This window comes from Labrus mixtus, chromosome 10 (genome assembly GCF_963584025.1).
Source record: "Labrus mixtus chromosome 10, fLabMix1.1, whole genome shotgun sequence".
Classification (NCBI taxonomy): domain Eukaryota; kingdom Metazoa; phylum Chordata; class Actinopteri; order Labriformes; family Labridae; genus Labrus; species Labrus mixtus.
In genome coordinates, this window is record NC_083621.1 from 20,715,373 (window position 1) to 20,737,723 (window position 22,351).

Genomic DNA, 22,351 nt, shown 5'->3' on the forward strand with positions numbered 1-22,351 from the left:
TTGTCCTCTAGTTGAAGAGCAGCTGTTGGTGGAAACAAAAGCAGCCCAAACATCAGTCCACAGAGGTGGTACAGACGGATTCAGCCCAGTGATCTGACCCAGCATGTGGTATTACTACATTATTTTATTTGAAACATTCAGCAGCTATAAAAAACAACAACACTCACAGGCCCATTCTGAAGCAATATAAATATACATATTCAAAACAGCATGAAAGTAATCTAAGGAACCATCACAACATCAAAGTAACATGAAGGACAACATTAGTTCTTTTTTTTCTTTCCATTAAAATGTCTAATACATGATGGGAAGTTCAAAACTTTGATTAAAAGATTTATGTATGAAACATTTTACAGCTTCCTCCGTTACATGTGAGACTACTAATGAGATCTATTAAGGAGAATTCCATGAGTCAGAGCGATGGTTAACTGCAGTGCATGGGTAATACATGAGGCAGTCAGTGCTTCTGTGAAGAGGGGCAGGGGTCCAGTGAGGCAGGTATGAGACACCCTCCTTTCTGCTTGACTGGACCACCATTACGTTAATAGGCGATGCAGTGAGAGTGGGACGGGGTCCTGAATGGGGCCACCTCTTCTCTGCACTTAGCACAGGACTACATTACTGCAATGTGTGAAATTATTAGAGGCTAAACACCTCTTCCAGCTGGGAAGAAACTGACTTGATCTTATTTCAGACTGAACAAGGACGAGATTAGCAGAGTAGAGAGAGCTTGTGTGAACAACTTCAATTAAATGTGGGAGAGCTGCAGTGGAAAAATCCAATCTAAAAATGTTTTAAAAGTCCAAAAGTTAGTGATGCCATGGATTAATCCCTTGACTACTTCCAGTTATAAAACACAGCATTTGGTGTTACAGACAGCTACATTTGAACCGTCCTAACAGCACATGAAGCTAACATCAAGCCTCAAATATAAAAACAAAGTCTGCAGGATAAAAAAAGACTGAGTCTAACTATGTGTGTGTTTGGTAAAGAGGAGATGTAGAGTGTTTGAGAGCAGATGAGGGTAAAGATGAGGGAGAGAGTGTTGCTTCCTCTGAAGATGGACCTCGCTCTCTCACACTGGAGCGAAGGCATGGCCTTTGCACAGGGGCTTATCCTTCTTGGAGTAGAACGTCTTCCCCTCCAGGTTGATCTGGCAGAGCTTTAAAGATGAAAGGAGACAGACAGACAGACAGTCAGAAAGCAGGGCAGAGAAGACATCAGACCTTAACATAGGCAATATGACTTTACACTGTTTTCTTCTGGACAGAGCGGGCGCATGTTATTTACCTGACTGCATTTACTCTCAGTTTTCTTCACAATATAAACGAGAGATGGAAAGAGTGATAGACTGCATGTGACAGGGAAAGAGAGTGAGACGGAGGGGAAAGCTCAAGGTTCGGTGATGGAGGCAGATTTTTCAGGTGGCATTGTGCGAGGACAGCCAGAAGAGACGGGGCAAAGAGCCCCACAGGGAGCAATATCAATCAAAATGACTTACCGCACAGACGAAGCACGTATCGTGCCAGCTGTAGCCCAAGGCCTCCAGAAACCGATCGCCCGCATCAATCTTAAAGTCACAGCCGTGGCATTTGGTGCCGAACATCTTCTCATAGTCTGGAGAGGGAAAGGTGAAGAGAGGAGAGGTGGTGAGCAGCAGAGATTAGCATCAGAATGAAATCAAACTTATTCAAAAGAGCTTTTAGCATCATGGAGATCAGGTCAAGCATTCTGTGTGGCCTCCACAATCACCATACGTAAACACCACTTAACCTTTATAGGATGTTCAAGAGCACAGAGTGTGAAATAGGTTTCCGCCTCTTTCATCTTTTAAAGAACTGGAGGCTTTTCCTCTTGACGGGGAGTAATATCCCACTACACACACAAACACACACACACACATTAGAGGACTTGCAGAACGGCAATAAGGATGGATGAAGCTGTTTCGGAGTCATATTTTGGCTCATCTTCTCATTGAAACATTCGATACTTTGCTGTTTGCATTCTTTCGTCCACCCACTGTGCATTACTGTGTGTGTGTGTGTGTGTGTGTGTGTGTGTTTGTTTGTGTGCGTTTGGTGTGTTGGGGGGTGAGGGGGATTAGGATGAGGGGAAACTGCTCCAGATACTTAACTGGATTTGCCAGTCTCTTTCATCAGGCACTCTGGGGAAAGTGTCAGGTTATAATGCAGCTCCTCCAGAGTGAGTGGGTGAGAGCAGCACAATCCCTGAAAGACGCTGAGGCAGCACAATGTTTATCAGAGCTGAAGGTATTATTCAGAGTATGAGTACTTCGCCTCTGATAGAGCAGGCCTCCACGTCAGAGCCTCGGTAGTGACAGGGAGAAACACGCCGCCCGGCTAAATCATTTACAGCATAATAGAAGCGCACACACCATTCATAAAACTCAATAGAGAAATGTATGAAGTAAACTGGAGCTAAATAGATTACAGCAAATGAAAACATCACACTTTATGATTGATTGTGGTGTGTGCCAAGAGATTCATGATGCAGACTCGTGCCAACCCTCACAGCAATAATACAAATAAGGGATGTTTTACAAATGGCTTGATAAAAAATATGAATATGAGTCAAAGCGGAGCTGCAGAGGGGGCGCCCCTCAGTGAGCTACTTTTTCATAAATTAAACAACTTTATCGCAATAAGCACCCGACATGAGCTCTGAATCACACAGGCCTTGTCATGCACCCTCAGATGAACTGTACGGCGCCATGGCTTCCATTTCAAGTAAAGAAAATATGACATCTTTGATCAAATAAGCACGAACACTAATCTTAAAGCTGTGTGTGGGAATGTCAGTTCCCCCTCATGCATGTTCTCGGGGCCCGGTGCGGATATTCGATAAATGTGCAAAGGGTTTGATCCTTGTGTAAACTTACAGGGGGTCTTACATGGCGTGCTCTCAGTTGACACTGGAACTAATCAATGTGCACACTGAGGATTTTCAGCAAGCCGTTTCTTCTGCCAGTGTTTATTTCCTGCAAAAGCATTACAGTATCTTAAACTACAGCCTGGCTTTTATTTAGAGTCATACTTTGTCATTAAGACTTTGTAGTCCTGTGTGTTAAACCAGGGTGGCAACTGCTGCTGCTGTTTTTATGACATGCTCCTTTAAGACAAAGACAAATCTAGAAATGCTGTTTGTCTTTGTTTCCAGCTGAGGGTTTTTCACCATGGAGACACCTTCGTTTCTCAAGAAAGTGAGACAGGAGATGTTTTCTTAAGGATGAATGAGAGGAACGCACAGAGCACTGGTGAAAATGAACCAACATGCAAGCACTGAGATCATATTATTGTTCATTTAACAAGATGAAATAGTGCTTGAATGTTCGAATGTCTTTACATTTCTATCATGTGTAAACTTGATTTGTACGTGTTGAGTGTGAAGTAAAAGACAGTTTGAATGGACTGGACATAAACTTCAGATTTAAAACACGAAAGAGCAATCAGAGCATCTATTAACATATTCATCAGGTTTATTTAGAAGCACATCTTACTCTGTGTACTACTTCACAGATGGTCTCACTGGTATAAATATTACTGGCATTAAAGTAGCAGATAAGGTTGTTAATGCACTTTTTGTGTCCTTGCTACACTGTAACATTTAACTACTTTTATTGTCCCAACACGTTCCAACAGAGACATCTTCTGCAGCCAAGACTGTTTTTTTTTTTTTGGATAATGTTTTGTTTTTATAAAAAAAAGGAAAGGGGACTTAAAAAAGAAAGGTCAGGAAGGAAAGGAAATGATTCACTGATTTCATCACTTTGATTTCTCACCTTTCTCACAGTAGGGTTCGCCCTCCTCCATGTAGAAGGCTTGGTTCCTGATGGCCGTCTTGCAGGCTGCACACTTGAAACACTGAACATGGTAGGTCATCTTCAGGGCATGCATGATTTCCTGATTAAGAGAGACAAGGTTGTGAATTTGTATTTTCCGCTCAGCTGGTGTTGCTTAAGAAGAGTGAAGTCAACATCCATGTATTGCAGAAAGCAGCAGCTGTGTCCCAGTGTGAAATGTCCTTCCTAGTTGATCATTCATTGATCATTTTCTATTTTTATGATTTGTGTTTTGACTTCGGTTAAAAAATAAACAAGTACAGATCTTACCCCTGTGATCTTCTTTTTGCACTTGGCACAGTTAGGAGCGTATCGGTTATCATGGCACTTGGTGCAGTAGACAGACCCTCTCTCCTCAAAGAAGCCCCCCTCATCCAGGACCGCCTTACACTGTGAACACGTAAACTCCTCTGGGTGCCAAGAACGTCCCAGGGCCACCAGGTACCGACCCCTGGAAGGGGAAAAAAAACCACACACACCGCATGTTTAATTCTGCTAAATTGTTTTCAAATTTCTAGTTTTAATTCCCTTTGTGAAATAATAGTAGACATGTTTTTACTCATTTTAGAACTTAGTAGTTTGAAAAAAGCAGTTCTGCTGTTTGATTGAAATAGTGACCAGAATAAGAGCTATGGTCTGACTGTTATCTGTCAAATGTGTGAAATGAGATTTTAATTATTTCTAAGTCGGCTTAATGCTTGTCTCCAGTGATGACAAGACGTCTCCAAACTGTGTTAATTATGCTGACTGACTGAGTGTGCTGCAGTCTGTCATCGATCACATTAACTGTCTTTAACAATGTGTCATTTCTCTGACGGCACTCTGAAAGGAGCAAACATTCAGAGAATTTCACTCTGATGAAGTGAATCAAGCTGTCACCACAGATGTGGCGGTTCAGTCTCACCTTATGATTTTGTTGCAGGCACCACACAGCGGGGTCCTCCCGCTGTCTTCCGGACCCTGCTGCGCCGCCTGCAGGATCGAGCTGCGGTTCTGCATGGGCGTCGGCTGAACCGGCTGCTGGTGCTGGGTCAGCACAGTGCTGGTCTTGTCTGGGCGAAAGCGGTCGGCGAAACCTGGGTCAGTGACCCAGGGTGGTCGATTTGACGGACCAGAGCGGCCCACAGCTGCCACTGCCGTATTTGATCCTAGGACAGGAAAAAAAAAAAAAAAAAAAAAGACTTTTTTAGGAGTAACAGCACTGAGAAAAACTTGTCTGTGTCTTTTTGTATATTTTCACTACAGGAGGGGGACACTTTCATGGACACTCATACAACAGATGTATGTTGTGAACGTTTTGTGTGTCATGTTGTTGCTGCTGGTGTTCATGTATTGACACTTAAGAATCTATTAGCACAACCTCTGCTGGAGGCTTCTGGGGTTCTATTCACGCATCAGCGGGAGCAGAAACTCACCATCTGGTTTATGTGCTGCCTGGGCCTTGGCAGGTGAGGGAGTTGGCTCAAGGCTGTGGGGAGAAAATGACTAATTAGAAAAGGTACACACACACACAAACACACAGGCATACTTAAACACAGAGACCTCTGTAACCATGGTTACTCCTTAATGAACGTCATTAGATGACAGCAGTCTTAGCTTCTCCATTACATTGAGTCTCAGATTGCCCTCTGTGGGAATGATCGTAAGCATCATCATCAACAAACATTGTTTACTCACCTGTTGTGGCAATAAAAACTGATTTAGTGTCTGATTTAGAACTTGAATTGATTTGCAGACTATTATTCATGATTACATGAACCTTTGTGAAACAAAGTCAATACAGCAGTTCAATATCAGTGCACAATGGTTACTGTGTTGTTCTTCTGGTATAACGCTGCATTAAAATGATTCTAGAGCCACTTCACTAACAAGAACATGTCAGACTGAGTGATTGACATCACTCAGGAAAAGTTAGAGAAACTTAAGACACATTGTGCTGTCAGATTTGAATGCAGAAGAGTTTCGCTTCCAGCCTGCATGTGCAGCAGTGTTGAAATAAAAAGCCGTTTCTACATTTCAAAGTTCTGTTACCCGCAGCAAGCGTCACAATAGTCAGAAAATCTTCAAACCATGACAGAGACAGAAAAACAACTTGTGAGCCAAGACAGTGAGCTCTGGAGACGTCTCATCTTGGGAAAAATATATAACAGCGCCTTAGGCATCTATCATGTTTACATCATCAACTGTGCCATCTACAATACACTAATGAAAGATGATGAAATCATGTCTCATTTGCAAAGAAAAATAAGAGAATGTGAAATGAATTATCCAGCGACAGCCTTGTTGTGTAGCCTCGCCTGTATCAGGTTAAGTCTGCCTTTCAATTATAGTCCTTAAGAAGCCAAACAACTAAACAAAAGAAGTTTGAGAGGCAGGAGAAGCTACAGCTCGGAGCTATCCAACAAGAAGAAGGATAAAAACTGTCTGCTCCTTTTCAAGCAGCACACTCTGAATAATAAAGAATGTTAAATCCCCCTGCAATAGCAAGAGGATGGCTAGCAGGGATGTCAACGGGAGGAAGTTAAATCTTTCGAAATTAAGGAATGTGAGACCCCCACTACTGGGAGATTTTTTAGAAAGAAACTGCAGGAAAAGAAGAGAAGAGGCAGGCTGAGAAGAATCTCTGTTGTCAAGGGTCAAACAAAGGACAGGAAAAAAACTGTTTCTGCATGTTTGGCATACAGACCCTGGGTCAGCAGCTCTGCACTCTTGGGACCCCATCTAACAACTCATCAAATGTGCCCTGGTCAACACAGCAGCACTAGCTACGCTCCTCGCTGTTGTGCCCTACATGACAAGAAGGCGCTGACATCTTGCAGACCTCTGAGAGGTTTGTTTGGCTGCACTTTGCTGAAAGCTGCAGGTGCAAATTGGAGACATCCTGTACTGCGGCTGATCCCACCTGGAGCATCTGTGCCCCGGTTTTCTTGACATTTTTATTGTGTTCAACATCCTTCTCCTCGTCTGCTCAGTGAGTGGCTCAGGATGATGCAGGTGCACAATTCCAGCATCACATAAAAAGGAATACATGTTTGTTTCTTTGCCGGGATGCAGAGTTTTGGACATACAGCAGAGCGGTACCCCATGCTACGCTTCCTTGACATTCCCTGTTCACCTTTCACACCTCTGACTTCAGATTCTCCTGGTTTTGTGTGTTTTTCCATTTCTCTCCCTTGGGATGCATCAACAGAAGAAACAAGGGAAGTAGAGAAGTTTTTTTTGGCAGCTCAACATCCGGCAGAGAAAAAGGAGCAGATTGGGATTTCAGATGGAGAAATAAGCCCCTGACATGTGTCAGCCTCCACAGTGAGGAGGGGAAAGTGATGCAGCATGTGCATGTGACAAGTGACAAAATGTCAAACAATGGGGGCACGGGCCGTAGGGAGGCACCGCTTTTCTGCTCCAGTCTTCTAATTTATTCAACATGCTCTTAATGTGATGTCATTTCCATTGTTATCCACAAGGCAAACCAGATTGTTGTTGTACAATCAATTCAGAGGCTTTAAGGGTTGTTACCTGTGGCATCATAAAAGTAGCATTTCCCACTTAAAAAAAAAACCAACTATTTTAATCTGCTGAGGTTTCCCCACATGTCTCTGATTGGTGACTCATACCTTGACAGAAGTGTGATGATGATGCTGTCTTTATAAACTAGATCAAACAAGACAGAGTCCAATTAGCACTTTGCTCTCTTTGTAAACTCACTTGTTGATTAATAGTATGTTTGGTATCACAGTGATCGTTGGTGGTTTTACAAATGATACAATTAAAGCTCAAACTAAGTAAGTTTCAGTTTCTTCCCCTTTTTTAAAGTCCAGTTTATTAAGTTCATCATCATTTCTTTAAACGTAGTAAGTCAGAGCACTTTTCATTCACCTGTATACATCACATTCCATATTGGGCAATATACATTGTCTTGTTTTGCATTGGTATGTGCCTGTCTGTTCACATGTGGATTTGTTTTTCTATTGATTTTTATTGATGTGGGAAGCAGCTGATTTCTTTGCAGAATTTTGAGTCCAAGATAAATTTCCCCAAGCGGACAATAAAGTGTATCATACATCAGTTAATATTACCATGTGACAAGCATACATTCTGCTCCTGAAAAACCTGAAGGCTAAAGCACATTTTGTACCTCATCATCAGACAACATTTGGAGTTGTTGTCCAGTAGTCCTTTCACATTTTTACAAATCCAAATCAGTGTGATAATACGGCCCGACACCTCGGGTACAAATCATTCTGATTGATTTTAAGTCTAATTTTCTATTAGATCTTTTCTTTCAGAAAGAGGCCACTGAAGAGCAGCAAAAATACTCTGAACTCTAAATATGATCATCTTGCTTTTTTTATCAGGTTTAAATAGTCTTGGGAAAAAAGGTTGCAGTCCCTCACAGAGCACCTTGACACTTCAGTATTACTTGTTTGTGTTTATTTGCCCATTTGTATGTCTGACTGCACAACAGTTTCCCTCTGAGGCAATAAAAGCGAAGTTGATCCCTGATCTCTGAGAAGGCTCCACATTAATGTACACCATGTAAATACTGAGTAAAACCCTGCCCTGCTCCTCGATCATTTTTTTGTTCACAACACCAGGTAAGTAAATCAATTGTTGAAAGTCAGCCAAAGAAAAAGACGTAATTGAAGTGAGAGTTTGATATCAAGAGATGTATCATTTAAAACTGTAACAGTGAACACAGGAAGAAAGGAAACAGAAGAAAGGACAGAGCAGCTAGAGTTGCTTTTTTCAGACATTTTATATTTTTGATGACAGCAGAAAAAAACAAAAGTACAGATTTATCTTCCTTTTCTTTCTTAATGGTTGGAGAAGCCTACAAGATGAGGGGATCAGAAGTGAAAACTACAAGGATGAAGGACTCAGTAAATGAAAACCGGCAGCGTGAGAGAGAGAGAGAGAGAGAGAGAGAGAGAGAGAGAGAGAAGGGAAGAGAGAGAAACAGACAGAGATCAAAGGAGGGTCTGAACTCCACAATCAAAGAAAAAGAACTAACAGAAAGGCGCTTCCCACTGCTGAGGCCCCCCGTCCACCTTCTCACTAGTTTACTCCGAGTAACGCAGTGTGAAATGGAAAATAGGGCTACAGACACAGTGGTCCACAGTGTTGTCAACAATCATCAAGTCAGAAATTCAGAGGGAGATCTTACACTTAGGCTCAGTATGCAAGGTTCCGCTTTGGGCTTTATCATCTATGTTTCTTCTGTTTTTGGTTTCTTTTTCTTTTTTTTCCCCACCAAACTTCTTTTTTCACCCCATCTGTATCCGAAAGGTGAATTTGTTATCTGCTATTGGACGGTCAGCTATCTTCGTCGTCTTTATCACATACGTCGTTCAGTGTGGCTATCGCTAGCAGGCTCTGCATCCCATGGCGCCTAAGATGTCGCTCAGGATTTGATATTGAGGGCGCGAGCAGACCTGTCGTGGTGCCAATCCCTCAGACGGGCATAGCGGGGACTCTGAATCTCAGTCAGGAACTTTTCCCTGACGGCAAGCAAGAGAGATATGAGAGAAAGAGAGAAAGACAGGAAGGAAACAGATTGTAGGAGAGAATAAATAAGAAAAAGTGAAGCAAAAGTTAAGTTCCATAAAGGTGAAAGGTAGCACAGGAATGAAACAGGAAACAGCAAAGATAGATCAAGTAAAAGAAAGAAATATCAAAGTTAAAGGAATACTTTCATTTTGGAATATATGCTTATTCATCTTTTTTTGCAAAGGATTATGCTTATATATATATATATATATAAATAAATAAAAAACTAATAAATATGAAGCTACAGCTAGCAGCCACTTAGCTTAGTTTATAGTCTGTTAAAATCTTTGTATCATCACAGCTCAAGCTCAACAGAGAACATGTAACTTGTTCATGTAACCATACAAATCCCAAAGGGTAAATATATTTTGGTTTCAAGGGAGGTTCTGTTTACAGTTTGCCTCATAAGCACATTCCCCTGACAGAAAGGAAATCAACAGACTCAACAGTTGGTGTAGAGGTGCCGAAAGACTCATTTGTTCAAAGCATGCCTGTCCGTTTCCAGTCTTTATGCTAAGCTTAGTTAGCATGCAACTGGTTGTATAAACTGGAGTACAGAAATTGGAATGATATTAATCATCAACCAATCTAATGGAAGAAGGTGAAGAAGCATATTTCACAAAGTGGAAAGATTACGGCACAAAGCTGATACACAAAGCAGTTCCTTTTTAAATGACTCCACCCATGCTGATTTTTAAAATTCAAACAACATATCTAAAATCTAAAATCTAAAAGTTGAGATGATTCTTTTAAAAAAATTGCCAAATTGAAGCTTCCACACACAAACGCACAAACTCTGTGACCGAAGGAGGCGGGCATGTTCAAATCAATCACACTCCAGTTTTTACCTGGCCCTCTTCATCGTTTCATCATCTGGGTCCTGCACTGAGAGATCCAGAGAGACACACATCAGCATGCCGTACTGATAGAAGAAGGTAACACACACACACACCTACTGTGTGTTCTGTCACTGACAAATAGTGAAACAGCAGATCACAAACAAGATGTACGTTATAAAAAAAACCCGAGCTTAAACAAACAACATGTAGAGGTGCAGGTAATTCTTCAGACTGGTTACAGTCATGAATTAATAAGAGTAATAGAAGATAACGGCCTCGACAGCTCATCATCGCTCAACCTCTGAAAAGTGGATCCTCGTGTTATCCACCTTTCCTGTGTCACTCGCTCTGATCAGATCTCATAAAATCAATTGTTCAAATGCTCCCTTCTGCACAAGAGAGGCCCACCCCAGCCCATCACTCTCTGTTTCTCCCGAGTGCGTCAGGCCTGGTCCCCGACTTACTGAAGTCAGTGCCTGTGAGCTGGGCCAGGATGCGGAAGGAGCGGGACTGGGTGGTGCCGGTGCGGGGCTGCCAGTCCTCAGTGTCCTGGATCAGCCTCTTCTTGCTGCGGTCGTTGGGGATAAAGCAGGGCAGGGTGTCCACCCTGAGGCCGTGCCTGCACACACACTGCACGGTTAACAAAAGCCCATCTAGACAAAAACCACTCAACACAACCCAGTTAATCATGTGACCTTGAAAATAGAGGGCATCCGGAGCAGATCATGCAGTACTTTACGGCCAGCATCATGGTCAAGGCAATAAGCCAGCTAATGGATAGCCATTACTAAGATTTCTCATGGGCACACTGCAGACACTCATGAAAGGACTTTATTACATTAGAGATAGTATTTATAAGTGTCGTTATATTCAATGGGAGAGGGGCTGTCAGAATAAAGGGCCCGACCATGTTTGTAAAACACTTCCCTACAGCTTGGATATTATATGATGATTAACTTCTCCAGAAGCAGCAAAAAGGCTTTTCATGTCCAACATCATTCCAACACCTTCAACTGCAGCATGCATTTCTCAAACACAAGAAGAGGATGAAGATGAATGGTCTCATATGACCTCTCATCTCTGGCTTTGTGTGTCTCTTTCCTACTTTGTGATTTTCTTTAATCTATCCAGAAGCCTCAGCCACTCTCCCTTTTTCAATCCAGCCCATTCATATTAACCGACAAGCTGACAAACCCAGCCTGCATGCAGCTGGCTCTTACTTGGACTGTTGGTACATATCCTCATAGTAAGTGGCTTCACTCCTGTAGAACAGACCAAAGATCAAATTAAGAAAAATGGTATTTAGTAAACAGAGGAGAAGTAGAGCGATGTTTTAGTCTAAGCTTTGAGATATCTTTCTAGTTTAGTCCAAACTGTAACTTAAATTGTCTAATATCCACAGTGAGTTGGAAAAGGGTTCAGTTTAACGAAAGGAGCTCCATTTATTATAACAGAGCAGGAGTTACCAACGAGGGGATAGGACACCCCACAAGAGATTGTTGGGGTTTACAAAAGAATAAACAGAATCAAGAAGAAGAAAGAACAGTTCCACTACATCACATAATGTGTGTTTTTATCTACTTTTATGTAAATTATGTTTGAAGTACTATGAACGGTCAGAACTGGTAAGAATGAGCAGCCTGTGAGGGTTCACAAACACACTGCTTTTTCTTTAAGAAATAACAATACAAATGGTTGGCATGCACTTTTAATGATTGCAATAATTGTAAGTGTGAGGGAAATTAAAATGTAAACGTTTTGTGAACTGAAAAGTGAATGGAAAAATATATATACTAACTTTTCGACAGGTTCCATCTGTGGTGTTAAAAGAAAGAGGGAAACAGAAAAGGATAGAAAGAGATCAGAGTTCAGTTTTGTCAATATATCATGACAACGTCATACAAAACAGAAGAGCAAGGTACTGCAGGATGCAGAGAAGATGCAGGAGGTGACTCGAGACATGCAGTTATTGTCAACAGGCTCTGGAAGAGAAAGACAGCATTGTTTGTCTGTCAAATCAACCATTGTCAGCCTGACCCAAAATGACTCCGTCGATTTGGCACAAAACCTTTGCCTGACGCTCCCCTCACCCATGTGCACAAATGCTTGACAGAGTTATGTAAATGTCTGAGGAATCTGCCAAACAGAAAAAGTAGAAAACAAAAATCTCTGCCGAGTTTCTCTGCCCTCGGAGTTAGTCTGATTTTTCTCGTGCTCTGATACCCTGTCAACAACGATAAATGCCACAGCAGTGACGCATCATGATGTCAGAGTAAGCTATGCACAACAACATCACACAATGCTTGTCTCAATACGACAGGCCTGGATGCTTTAGACATAAGCCCTTTGCATCGGACTGCTCGCCGTCTCTAGAAATCCGACAATATCTTCATCTAAAGTGTGCTGACAGTTCTCATCAGGCTCTATTCTTCTCAAAGAGGGCAGCAGGAGTCTGTTCGGCCATCTGCAGAGAAACTTGTGAGCCCTCTTTTCAGTATCAAGTGAGGCTGCTTAAATAATCTAGCAAGCTGTGTGAGAACTCAGTACAATTTATGAGTGTGTCTAAATACAGCAAAAGACCACATCCCATCAAGCGCTGCTGCCAGGCCACTACCATGACCCAAATTACAGGAACAACTCTGACCCTTCTTAAAAGGACCATTTCTTAGAACCCTTCTTTCAGGATCACTTCAATTTGATCATACACTCCTGGAATTCGTGTTTCATCTGAAAACTGAGCAGTGAAATACAAACTGAAGAAGACTTTCATTAAGTTGATGTAATTATAGCAGCAAGAGTTTGGCCATGGGAGCTCGGCTTTCAGTTGATTTTATTACCCAGCAGGTGTGAAAGGAGCAGCTTCAAAATTAACTTTTGCCCCCCTCTCCTATTATTGACAAAAAGAAAAGAAGATCAGAAGCCAAGAGCTGAGTCCAATATTTTACTTTTAGGGGAACATATGAGAGGTATTCGTCTTGGAGATGGTAAGATGCCATCATATTTATTCAAGTCGTAAATTTTGTTACGCCTGTGGTTGCAGGGACTAAAAAGATGCAACGTAATCTAAACCTTCAGCCATTACTTTTCTAATGTGACACATTACTTGCTGTATGGCCCTTTAGGTTCCTCTGTGTGTCTCTGTAATATTCCAGCTTTAACACACCACGAGATGATGATAGGAACAAAAAGGAATAAGATAGAATAACACAGACTTAAAAAATGTATTTTCCATCCATCATCCATGTAAAACATTTTTTTGTCGTCAGATACATCCAGCTGGGGAGGAATTCACCCAGTAGGAGCCAGATTAGGTCTAGGCGATTATATATAATCGATATTTTTTTCTATAAAGATGACTAAAACAAAATCAGTTCAAAGTCAAATTCACAGGATCCAAATGACATGTCACACAGACGGTTGCTAAATATGAAATAAATGCTTCTTAGATAAAATGAAATAAATAAGAAATGTTCCCTCTCTGCATACCAAAACACACAGCTGTGCATTTTGTTAAAGCAGGTTGCTTTGTGAGTTTTGCTCAGAGAGAGAGATAGGTGGAGCAGAGAGACGGACTCGGCGAGGAGAAACAGGCTAATGAGCGGCTGAACAGAAGAAATGTATAACATTATTTTAATGCAATATCAACTTTATCGATATAAACGACATTGTCTTACCCTATATCTCGTTTGAAAATATACCAATATATCTTAATTACTGGATGGATGGACCAGTCAAGATCATTTCTGTTCAGAAAAAGGCAGACCACCTCTCTCTCTTCTTCCCTAAATTCTTCAATGTTCATCATGACACAGTCTCAGATCTTATTACTGCAGGTGTGTTTCGCAGTTATCTGAAGTTTTTTACAAAATCCATCATACGCTTGCAACCTTGTTAAATTATTGGCTTACAGTAAGAAATAAATCAGTCGGTACGTTTAGTCCGACTGAATTGGCACTAAATTGAATTTCTTGAAGTTGGACTAAAAGACCTAGATAAGTTGGTTTAATATATCAGTTTACTCTTGCACCTATACACCTCAACCAGAATCAAACTGGACTAGGCCTGCTGCGTATGCTCCATGGTTCAGGTGCCAGCTTTGAACCAGACACACTAGAGAGTGACATAGCAGAAGTGGCTTTGTTGTTTGCCTTCAGAGATCACCATGAGCTAGAGGGATAGGGTGGAACACATGAGAATCTTGAAAAAGTCAAGCGAAGAGCATGTACAAAATTCGCAGAGCTGTAAAGTTTTTACAGTTCTGCATACCAACACTTTTCTGCTTGATAACTTTTTATCAAGGTCAACTGGAAGAAGGTCCAATAGTAACTGAACTGGGGGCCTATCGCCACCTACCGTAGATCAATATCAATAAATCGATTCTCCCCTCGATGGATGTATACTGGGACAAGCACAGTATTCTTATTAAATGACGTAATCGCTCGACTTAAAGAGTGCATGTGTACATTTTTAGTTTTATGTTTTCTTGAAATCTGTGACACAGTGTAACATGAAGTAAATTGTTAAACTAGTGCTGTTTGGAAATCTTGAGGTAGTCGTTTTCCCTTTGGCATAAAACCAGAATAATAAGGACAAATAAAACCACTAAAACCACATCAGTCACATTGTGGTTCCAAAGGAAATAGTGTTGTTTATCCACCTACCCATTCTGAGGCTGCTGCATACTGGCGGGACCCTGTGAGCGGGAAGTGTTAAGTTTAGGTGAGTAGGCCACAGGTTTAATAACAGGTCCTGAGTTGGCACTACCGCCACCTGCTGTAAACGGCCTCGCCATCTTGTTAATGGTTGTGCTGGGGGCAAACGAGTACTTTGGAACAGAAGCGGCAGCGAGTGAGTCCTGTGAGGGTGTGGGAGAGGGACAAAATGCAGCACAGTGCACAACATGCAGTTAGACATTTCTGACACACAATAAAAATTCCTTCAGCTCTTACACAATCCCAAGCTTTGAGCAAAGAAAGCTTTAGTGCAGCCCAAAAGTTTTTTCTCATGGAAAATGATTACACCAGGCTGCAGGAGCTGCTCTGTCAAAGCCTGCAGGCTTTTCTCTGCATATGGAAGTACCGCATAAGATGTGTGAACACAACCATTTTATTTGTGTTGGCAGTCTGCCACAGCCTGGCCAAAGTAATCTGCTTCTGCTGCTAAAATGAAAATGCTCAAAGTGAGAAATTGTCATATTTGACAGACATGTCTCACTAATGAGATTTCTCACTGGGCATAATGCATGGACTGCAAAAGAACTCAAACTAAAGTGTAACACTGGCTTTGTTAAACATTATGCTCCTGCTGCTTTAGTAAAAACAGTCTGCGGCACAAAGCAGTCCATGACACCATTGTAGTTTTCAGTTGGGTAAGTAGAACGCTCTGAAGAGGTTCGACAGTGAAACTAAATGTACGTGTTACTCTAGAGTCAGGGATTGTGCAAGGCATCAACAAATAAACCACGAGAATTTCTAACAGCAGTATGCACAACACTCCATCCAGCAAACAACTCAATTAGTGACTCACTGATGCTTTGCTAATGCACAGTGCACAGACTCTGGGAGAGTTTGACAGGTGAAACAGGTGAAGCAGATGAATTTAAACACAAAGTGACACAACACACTGTTGAGGCAAATTGTGGGCAACGATCAAAGGAAGTTTCAAATTCAATCAATGTCACTGTGTCCAGCAGAAGACCATGGCAAAGCATTTGAGCATTCATACAGAGGTGAGCTCAAAGTGTTAGACAATCAAGTCTTACCTTCTGGTCTCCAACTGCTTTAAAAGCTCTGTGAAAGAAAAGACAGGGACAGATATTAGATAGTACTCATAATGAACTCACCATCACAGCTTTAGGTAACAATACTGAAGACTGCAAAGTACATATCATGAAGGTCTGAAAGGTTTGAGTCAAAGGAAAAGATGAAAATCCTTCAGAAGAACAACAATACATTCATTGAGCTGATTTTATGATTCAAAGTGAACACAATAGTTTACATTTAAACCTATGGAGAAAAAAAACATTTACAGCTCCTGTGAGGAGTTTTCACTAGTCATGATGAAACACTGATTACGTCTCTAAAGTTATTAATAAAGGCCTGTAACCGCTGTCGCAGGGTAGGTTACCGATGGAGGTTATTAATAGCACACTTCTGAGAGCCTTATTTTACATTTTACACTGTAAAGATTCTTGTTGAGTGACATATTTCACTAAGCATGTGGTTAAAGAAACCTCATACACATGCACACAGAGCAAAATCAGCAAAGAGATTTTGTCCACTGGAGGTCACTGAAGTCAACACAAACTGAAAGTTCATTACAGGAGCTTTAAAGAAGTGTTGTGCTATTTTCAGTCTGTTATTTATACTTGACACATTTTAAAAAATAAGTATGACTACACTGACACCCTGTAAACAAGTTGAGATAACTTCCCCATATCACACAAGACATTACAAGGAGAATCCTACAATACTTTCAATGAATGAGAAAAATGACATCAGAAATGAGTTACAGTAGAACTATTAACTTTCTAAAAGAGCTTATTGTAGTCGCTCCACCTTTGGTAAGAATTCATGATGTTATCTTTAACTCCTTAAACATGAATTGCTTAGAAAGGATTTTTTTTTTAAAGATTTATTTTTGGGTTTTTTGTGCCTTTAATGTACAGATAGGACAGTGGATAGAATCGGAAATCAGGGAGAGAGAGTGGGGTGCGGGAGGGGAGCAACAGGCGTGATTCGAACCTGGGCCGCCCGCTTGGAAGACTACAGCCTCCATACACGGGGCGCGCGCACTAACCACTGTGCCACCAGCGCCCCGCTTAGAAAGGATTTTAACATGACCAATTAACTATAATTATCTTACCAGCCAACAGACACACATTTAGAGAAAGCCCCAAAAGCTCCAGTATAAAATCCAATGCATCAAAAAAAAAAAAACCGCATGGGCTAACGTTGGACCCGGGATGTTAAATATTGAAGTTTGATCAAAACTTCAGCTCTGCTGTCATATGCAAGCATGTGTGGTTAGAGTCGTTTGCTCGTATTGCTAGCAAATTCTGATGCGCCCTGGACTCCATTGTCATGTTATGCTTTCTTAAAAAGAGTCCCATCACCCAAAACTCGACAATAGAGCTAATCAGTAAAGATGCTATCAGTCAATCGAAATATTAGGAGAAAAAAAATGGTAACAAACACTCAAGTTTTTCCTATAGAGGTTTTATTAACACTAAGTCCTTATTACTCTCCATAGAGTTTAACACTAACAGAGGTTCATCCACTCTGTTAGTAATATTAAGAGCACCACTGAGTTGTACGCGTCTTAACTCTAATCCCTGCAGTCACTGCAGTGCCGCTGCTGACTGCAGCAACTGACTGGTTCATTTAATTATATATTTAAATATTCAACTTGAACACACCCAGCTTTACATTGCTGGTGGCTTCACTAAAAAAAAAAAAAAAACACCTACCAGTGTTTGCATGCAACGCAAAGCTACAACAGGTTGGTGAGACGAACCCGGCTTGCAGTCATGCTCATTGTTTCACTTTACAATCAGGCACAAACAATGGAGAGGCTTCCTGTGAGAGATGAGTAGCTGTTCATGTCGTTGCCTGCTCAGCCTCTGATAGAGTAATGTGAAAGGCAGGATGACAACACGGCTGTATAGATACAGCGAGAAGAGCAAAGGGAAGGCACACTGACATGCCTGAGCGTGTCACACGTCTGAGAAGACGGATCAATGTGACATTCATCGCGCCTCAGCTCGCCTTAACCCTCAATCTGATGAGTCACACTTCAAATGTGAGATATACAATAGAAGGAATGTGTTACACAGCTGTATTTATTTTGTCAAAGCAGGCTTACGTGACCGAATGCAGAAATGGTTCAGTCAGTGTTTCGTGGAAAAAGTTGACACTGAATATGCACGCTCTGAGATCATTTCCTGCCTCATTTCATGGGTCACTTAGTTTAGCTGATGCATGCTTTGCTTTCAAGCTGATGTTAGATAAAGCCAGAAATTCACCGCAAAAAAACTCTCCCATGATAAAGTAATCAACTTTGCACACATAACCCACATACCCCAACCCTGAAGGCCAATCAGCGACAGTCAGCACTTTAGTATGGACCGAGTGTGTCCCTGTAGATGCAACATGATCCACATTCTGTGAAGCCACACATCTATAGCCCATATTTTTTTTAATTCCCCTCCCTGTAAAAAGGCTTTGGATAAAGCTTAAACCTGCTCTTAAAAAAAGGAGATGATCATTGGTGTTGAACAAAATGAGGCACTAAAGCAAACAACAGACCATAGCTCATCGGCATGCAGCTTTCTTCCTCTTTTGATGTAAAAGAAACTGGATGGGAGCCAGGAGACGAATAAATAAAAGTGACAGTAGTGCTTCTCTGAGAAGTGTTTCAGGAAAACAGTATTTGCCTGTCTCACAATATAATAACAATCAGGGACGGAGAGGAGGCGAGGGATTCATAGGAAGACAAGTAAAATATTTACCAAAGCTGGACTCCACAGGGAGATGAAACATTCAGCAGGCAAACCACAGAAAGAACATAAAGTATGTTAAGTAAGCATTACACAACTCCCTACGAGAGAGAAGAAAAGCATTCTTTTTCAACAAACTTATGACTAGGTTTCAACGTACATGTGTTTTTTTTTTGTCAAACACAAACACAGAGTTAGTTCTGGTATCTTCTTACACAAGAGTCCTCGCAGCATAAATATGTCTTTAAAGATGAAATACATTAAGACATAGACCTAAAGGGAAAGAACTACAGCTAACCTACAGACAGAGGGGTAGTACCCCTCATCTGTCCCTGTGCAGAGAGCATGACATCACTTTTCTTCATTCTGAACCCCTCCCCACAAAAACCAACAAGACTCTCGCTCGTTTACTTATTCTTGCTTCTTTTTTCTTCCCGTTCAGGATCTACAAACTAAAAGAACAGCTCTCGCTCCTTTTAAGGCTTTCAGAGGAAAGAAGTGTAGTGGGACCTTGGCCTGCTTTAAAGCAAAACAATATACATTTAACATCAGAGCTGTACTTCTTGTAGGCTTCATGAAAAAAAACTTTCAGAATATCTCAACCAGATACAGAAACGTCTGTTATCTTTATGTATTAAGGACTCTGCAACCTTTAGTTAAGTTTAACTACTTATAAGTCTGCAGTTGGAGTAGCCAGACACAAAGTCATGGCTTCGTACTTCTCTTTTCTAAAATCTGCCTTTGATCGTCTAAAGTCAGCTCCAAAAACACACCGACTTTTCCTTTTCTTTTAATACATCCTTCCACTTTTCTCACTCACTTTCTGCCATTCATCATTTTTAAGATATTCTATTCAAACAATTAAACTAGTGTCATCTTTGCTATATTACTTTTTTCTTAAAAAACTAAAATGTCGTTACATCATTGACCTGCAACATACGATTGTATTCTATATCATTAATTGTTTGTTTACAAAATGTCAGTAAAAAGGGAATGCTGGTCATAGTTTTTTTTAAACGTGTTGTCCTCAGAATGATCTGTTTTGTCCTATATGCAGTCACAACCTACAAACATTCTGGCTACTATCAAGAGTGAAAAGAGAAGACTTAATGATTGTTGGCTGTTCATTTTCTGTCAACTGTCTCCCAGTGACATCACTGTAAATGTATTTATTCCTTACAGAGTCACGTGAACTAAATATAACCCGCTGGACTTCATGTGTGCACAGGTATCTTTGCTGTGTGAATTTAAAGCAGGCAGTTTTGTGTTAAAGTCCCCAGATCTCCAAACCAAAAACTTTTAACTTTTGATCTGGCCGATCCGTCCTGAGAAGTCACAGATAAGTCCCATGACAGTGAGGATCATCTTTGTTACTCAACAGGGCAGTTGATTTCACTTTTTAGAGGACGTGGAGGTCTTTAATGATTACATGATTCAACATTTAGTGGGAGGGAAACCCTTTTCTCATAATTGAGCTCCAGATGAAACATTTTGGCTCGTACTCCACAGAGATACTTTATCCCTCAAAAATGTCTGGCAAGAGTTATGAGAGCAGGTATGAGTGCTGCCTCACTGAAGGTTATCCGGTGCTAATTAAAATAACTCCAGCTAAATTAAAAACATTGATTTTCCTGGCTCACACTTCAAGACAAAGTGCTTTAATTAAAGAGAGTTTCTCTAATTTCATTACAAAGCCAAAGTATAATGTAAGATCCCCGTGGCTCTCTGAAATCTGTTTTTTTAAATGAACTAAGACGGATGTATCCTCCTGACAGCATTTGACCTGCTGCTCATTGCAGACTGCTCACTCTTGATCTGAGCTTCTGGGTGAAAAACACTGAATATGACTTTAATGCTAACTATAAAGAAATCAGTACTTGTAGCTCCATTACAGCCAGATCTTTTACACACTTTAATCCAAATGCAGTTCAAACAAATGTATCCAATGCTCTATGAAAGTCAGTTTCAAAAAACTTTTTTTGATTGGTGTTGATTGGAGAACGTCGACACTCTTGTAATTTAGCTTTGTAGATCTAACTGTTCAAGTCGAAATGGGTTGAAGGAACGACCACAAAGTTTAGATTTAAATCCATCACGTTGCTTTGGAACCGAGTGTGATAAAAAGCAATCATTATAGGTAGTTTCACTCAGAGTTTATTTGTGCACCTGTCTTATGAATGTGGTCGCTATTGTACAGTGCATTCAATACTATGGCAGTTTGTGTTAACTAGGACATGCCTGCCTGCTAAACTTTGGCACACTTTTAATAGAAAACAGCCTGGGATAAAAAATAAATAAATAAATAAAATCAAAAAAAAAATAGACCACCTGGATATGACAGCAGCAGTCATGTGAGGGAATTTGCAGAATCCGTAATTAAACAGCATCTTGCCAAAATGTTGACATCTATGTAGGTTGAATTAGACAAATTATGAAGACATGGGTTGGACCAGAACGCCAGAAAAGATCCTTTTTCATCTTAGCCGAGAAGTCAGAATTGATGAGCCAAACATTAACTGCTTCAGAAACGACCATATGGTAATGCTATCTTACCAGATCTTAGTTTGTTTTTTGGCTCATTTTTCACCAGAATCCAAAGTCTGTTCATTAGCTTTTAAAAAACCCTGCCAGTTACTCCGATAGACAAAGAGACACAAACTGGTTGATAAAGTATCCTTGCTACCATTGAAAAAAAATTGTCTGACATTGAATAGTAAAATTCAATACAGATGTTCTGCTACTTTCATATTCCCCCAAATGTTAAGTAAAATACGAATTAAATATATTTTTAAAATAAAGGATGTGTTGCAATGTGCGAACAATAATCATGTGCTGCAGGATTTGATGGTGCCAGATGACTTACTTGCTGAGGGTGAGAGAGAGGGAGTCTGTTGCTGCTCTGATCTTGTTCTGTGCCTCCACGTGGGTCATGTCCTCTGCATTAGAGTCATCGATGGACACCACCCAGTCTCCAACCCCAACACCAGCCTGGGCTGCCTTCCCACCCGGGGTCAGCTAGAGAAAAGAAAACAAAAAAAAAAAAAGGGAGAAACCACAGGTACATGAGGACAGAGAATTTACAGTGGAGGCGGATTAAAACATGTTCCAAAGAGCACAAATAGAAACCAACACATGATCATATAGTTCATCATCGTTGAGTATTTTCAAAACCAGTGAAAGGGTACTTTTTTATGCAACTACATTTAATCACATGGTACATTTAAGCAGCTTTAACTAAAAGGCAGGAGGTCTAAACTCAGAGAGTCATGTACACTTGACTTTCCTGTCATTTCTGTTAACAACACATAATGATGGACTCAGGGAGTCTGTGTGTCTGAGGCTGACAGGCAAGCAGAGGTATTTCACTCAACAGTATCAGGAACAGACATTACAGGTCATCATGATGTCATCAGTCAGCAGCATATGATTAACTGCAGATGTGAGTGAAGACTATAAAAGGAACTCTTAAGGGCTGCAGACAGGGACCATATGTAACAAATAGTCACATCATTTACTGGAATAACCCATCTACCTTTCAATCCACACATGTAAGTCATGGGCCAGTTTCACTGAGAAACGAATGACATCATCCTCTGGGGGAGGCGTCAC

General features: G+C 40.9%; 1 protein-coding gene across 3 annotated transcripts in view; it reads right to left on the reverse strand.

Annotated features, from left to right (window-relative positions):
* Window positions 1-106: 106 nt before the first annotated feature.
* pdlim7 (PDZ and LIM domain 7) overlaps window positions 107-22,351 on the reverse strand; it is a 31,758-nt gene continuing 9,513 nt past the window's right edge. For 2 of the 3 annotated variants that reach the window (XM_061048670.1, XM_061048671.1), the window contains exons 3-11: window positions 21,606-21,757; window positions 16,007-16,034; window positions 14,907-14,938; window positions 5,275-5,327; window positions 4,764-5,007; window positions 4,130-4,310; window positions 3,800-3,920; window positions 1,502-1,617; window positions 107-1,162 (exon numbers count right to left, since the gene is read on the reverse strand). In XM_061048670.1, the coding sequence (XP_060904653.1) occupies window positions 1,076-1,162; window positions 1,502-1,617; window positions 3,800-3,920; window positions 4,130-4,310; window positions 4,764-5,007; window positions 5,275-5,327; window positions 14,907-14,938; window positions 16,007-16,034; window positions 21,606-21,757 (1,014 nt within the window). In that variant the 3' untranslated portion in view covers window positions 107-1,075. Of the gene's footprint in view, window positions 1,163-1,501; window positions 1,618-3,799; window positions 3,921-4,129; window positions 4,311-4,763; window positions 5,008-5,274; window positions 5,328-14,906; window positions 15,101-16,006; window positions 16,035-21,605; window positions 21,758-22,351 lie in introns of all 3 variants that reach the window. The other variant, XM_061048669.1, reaches the window with a different exon arrangement.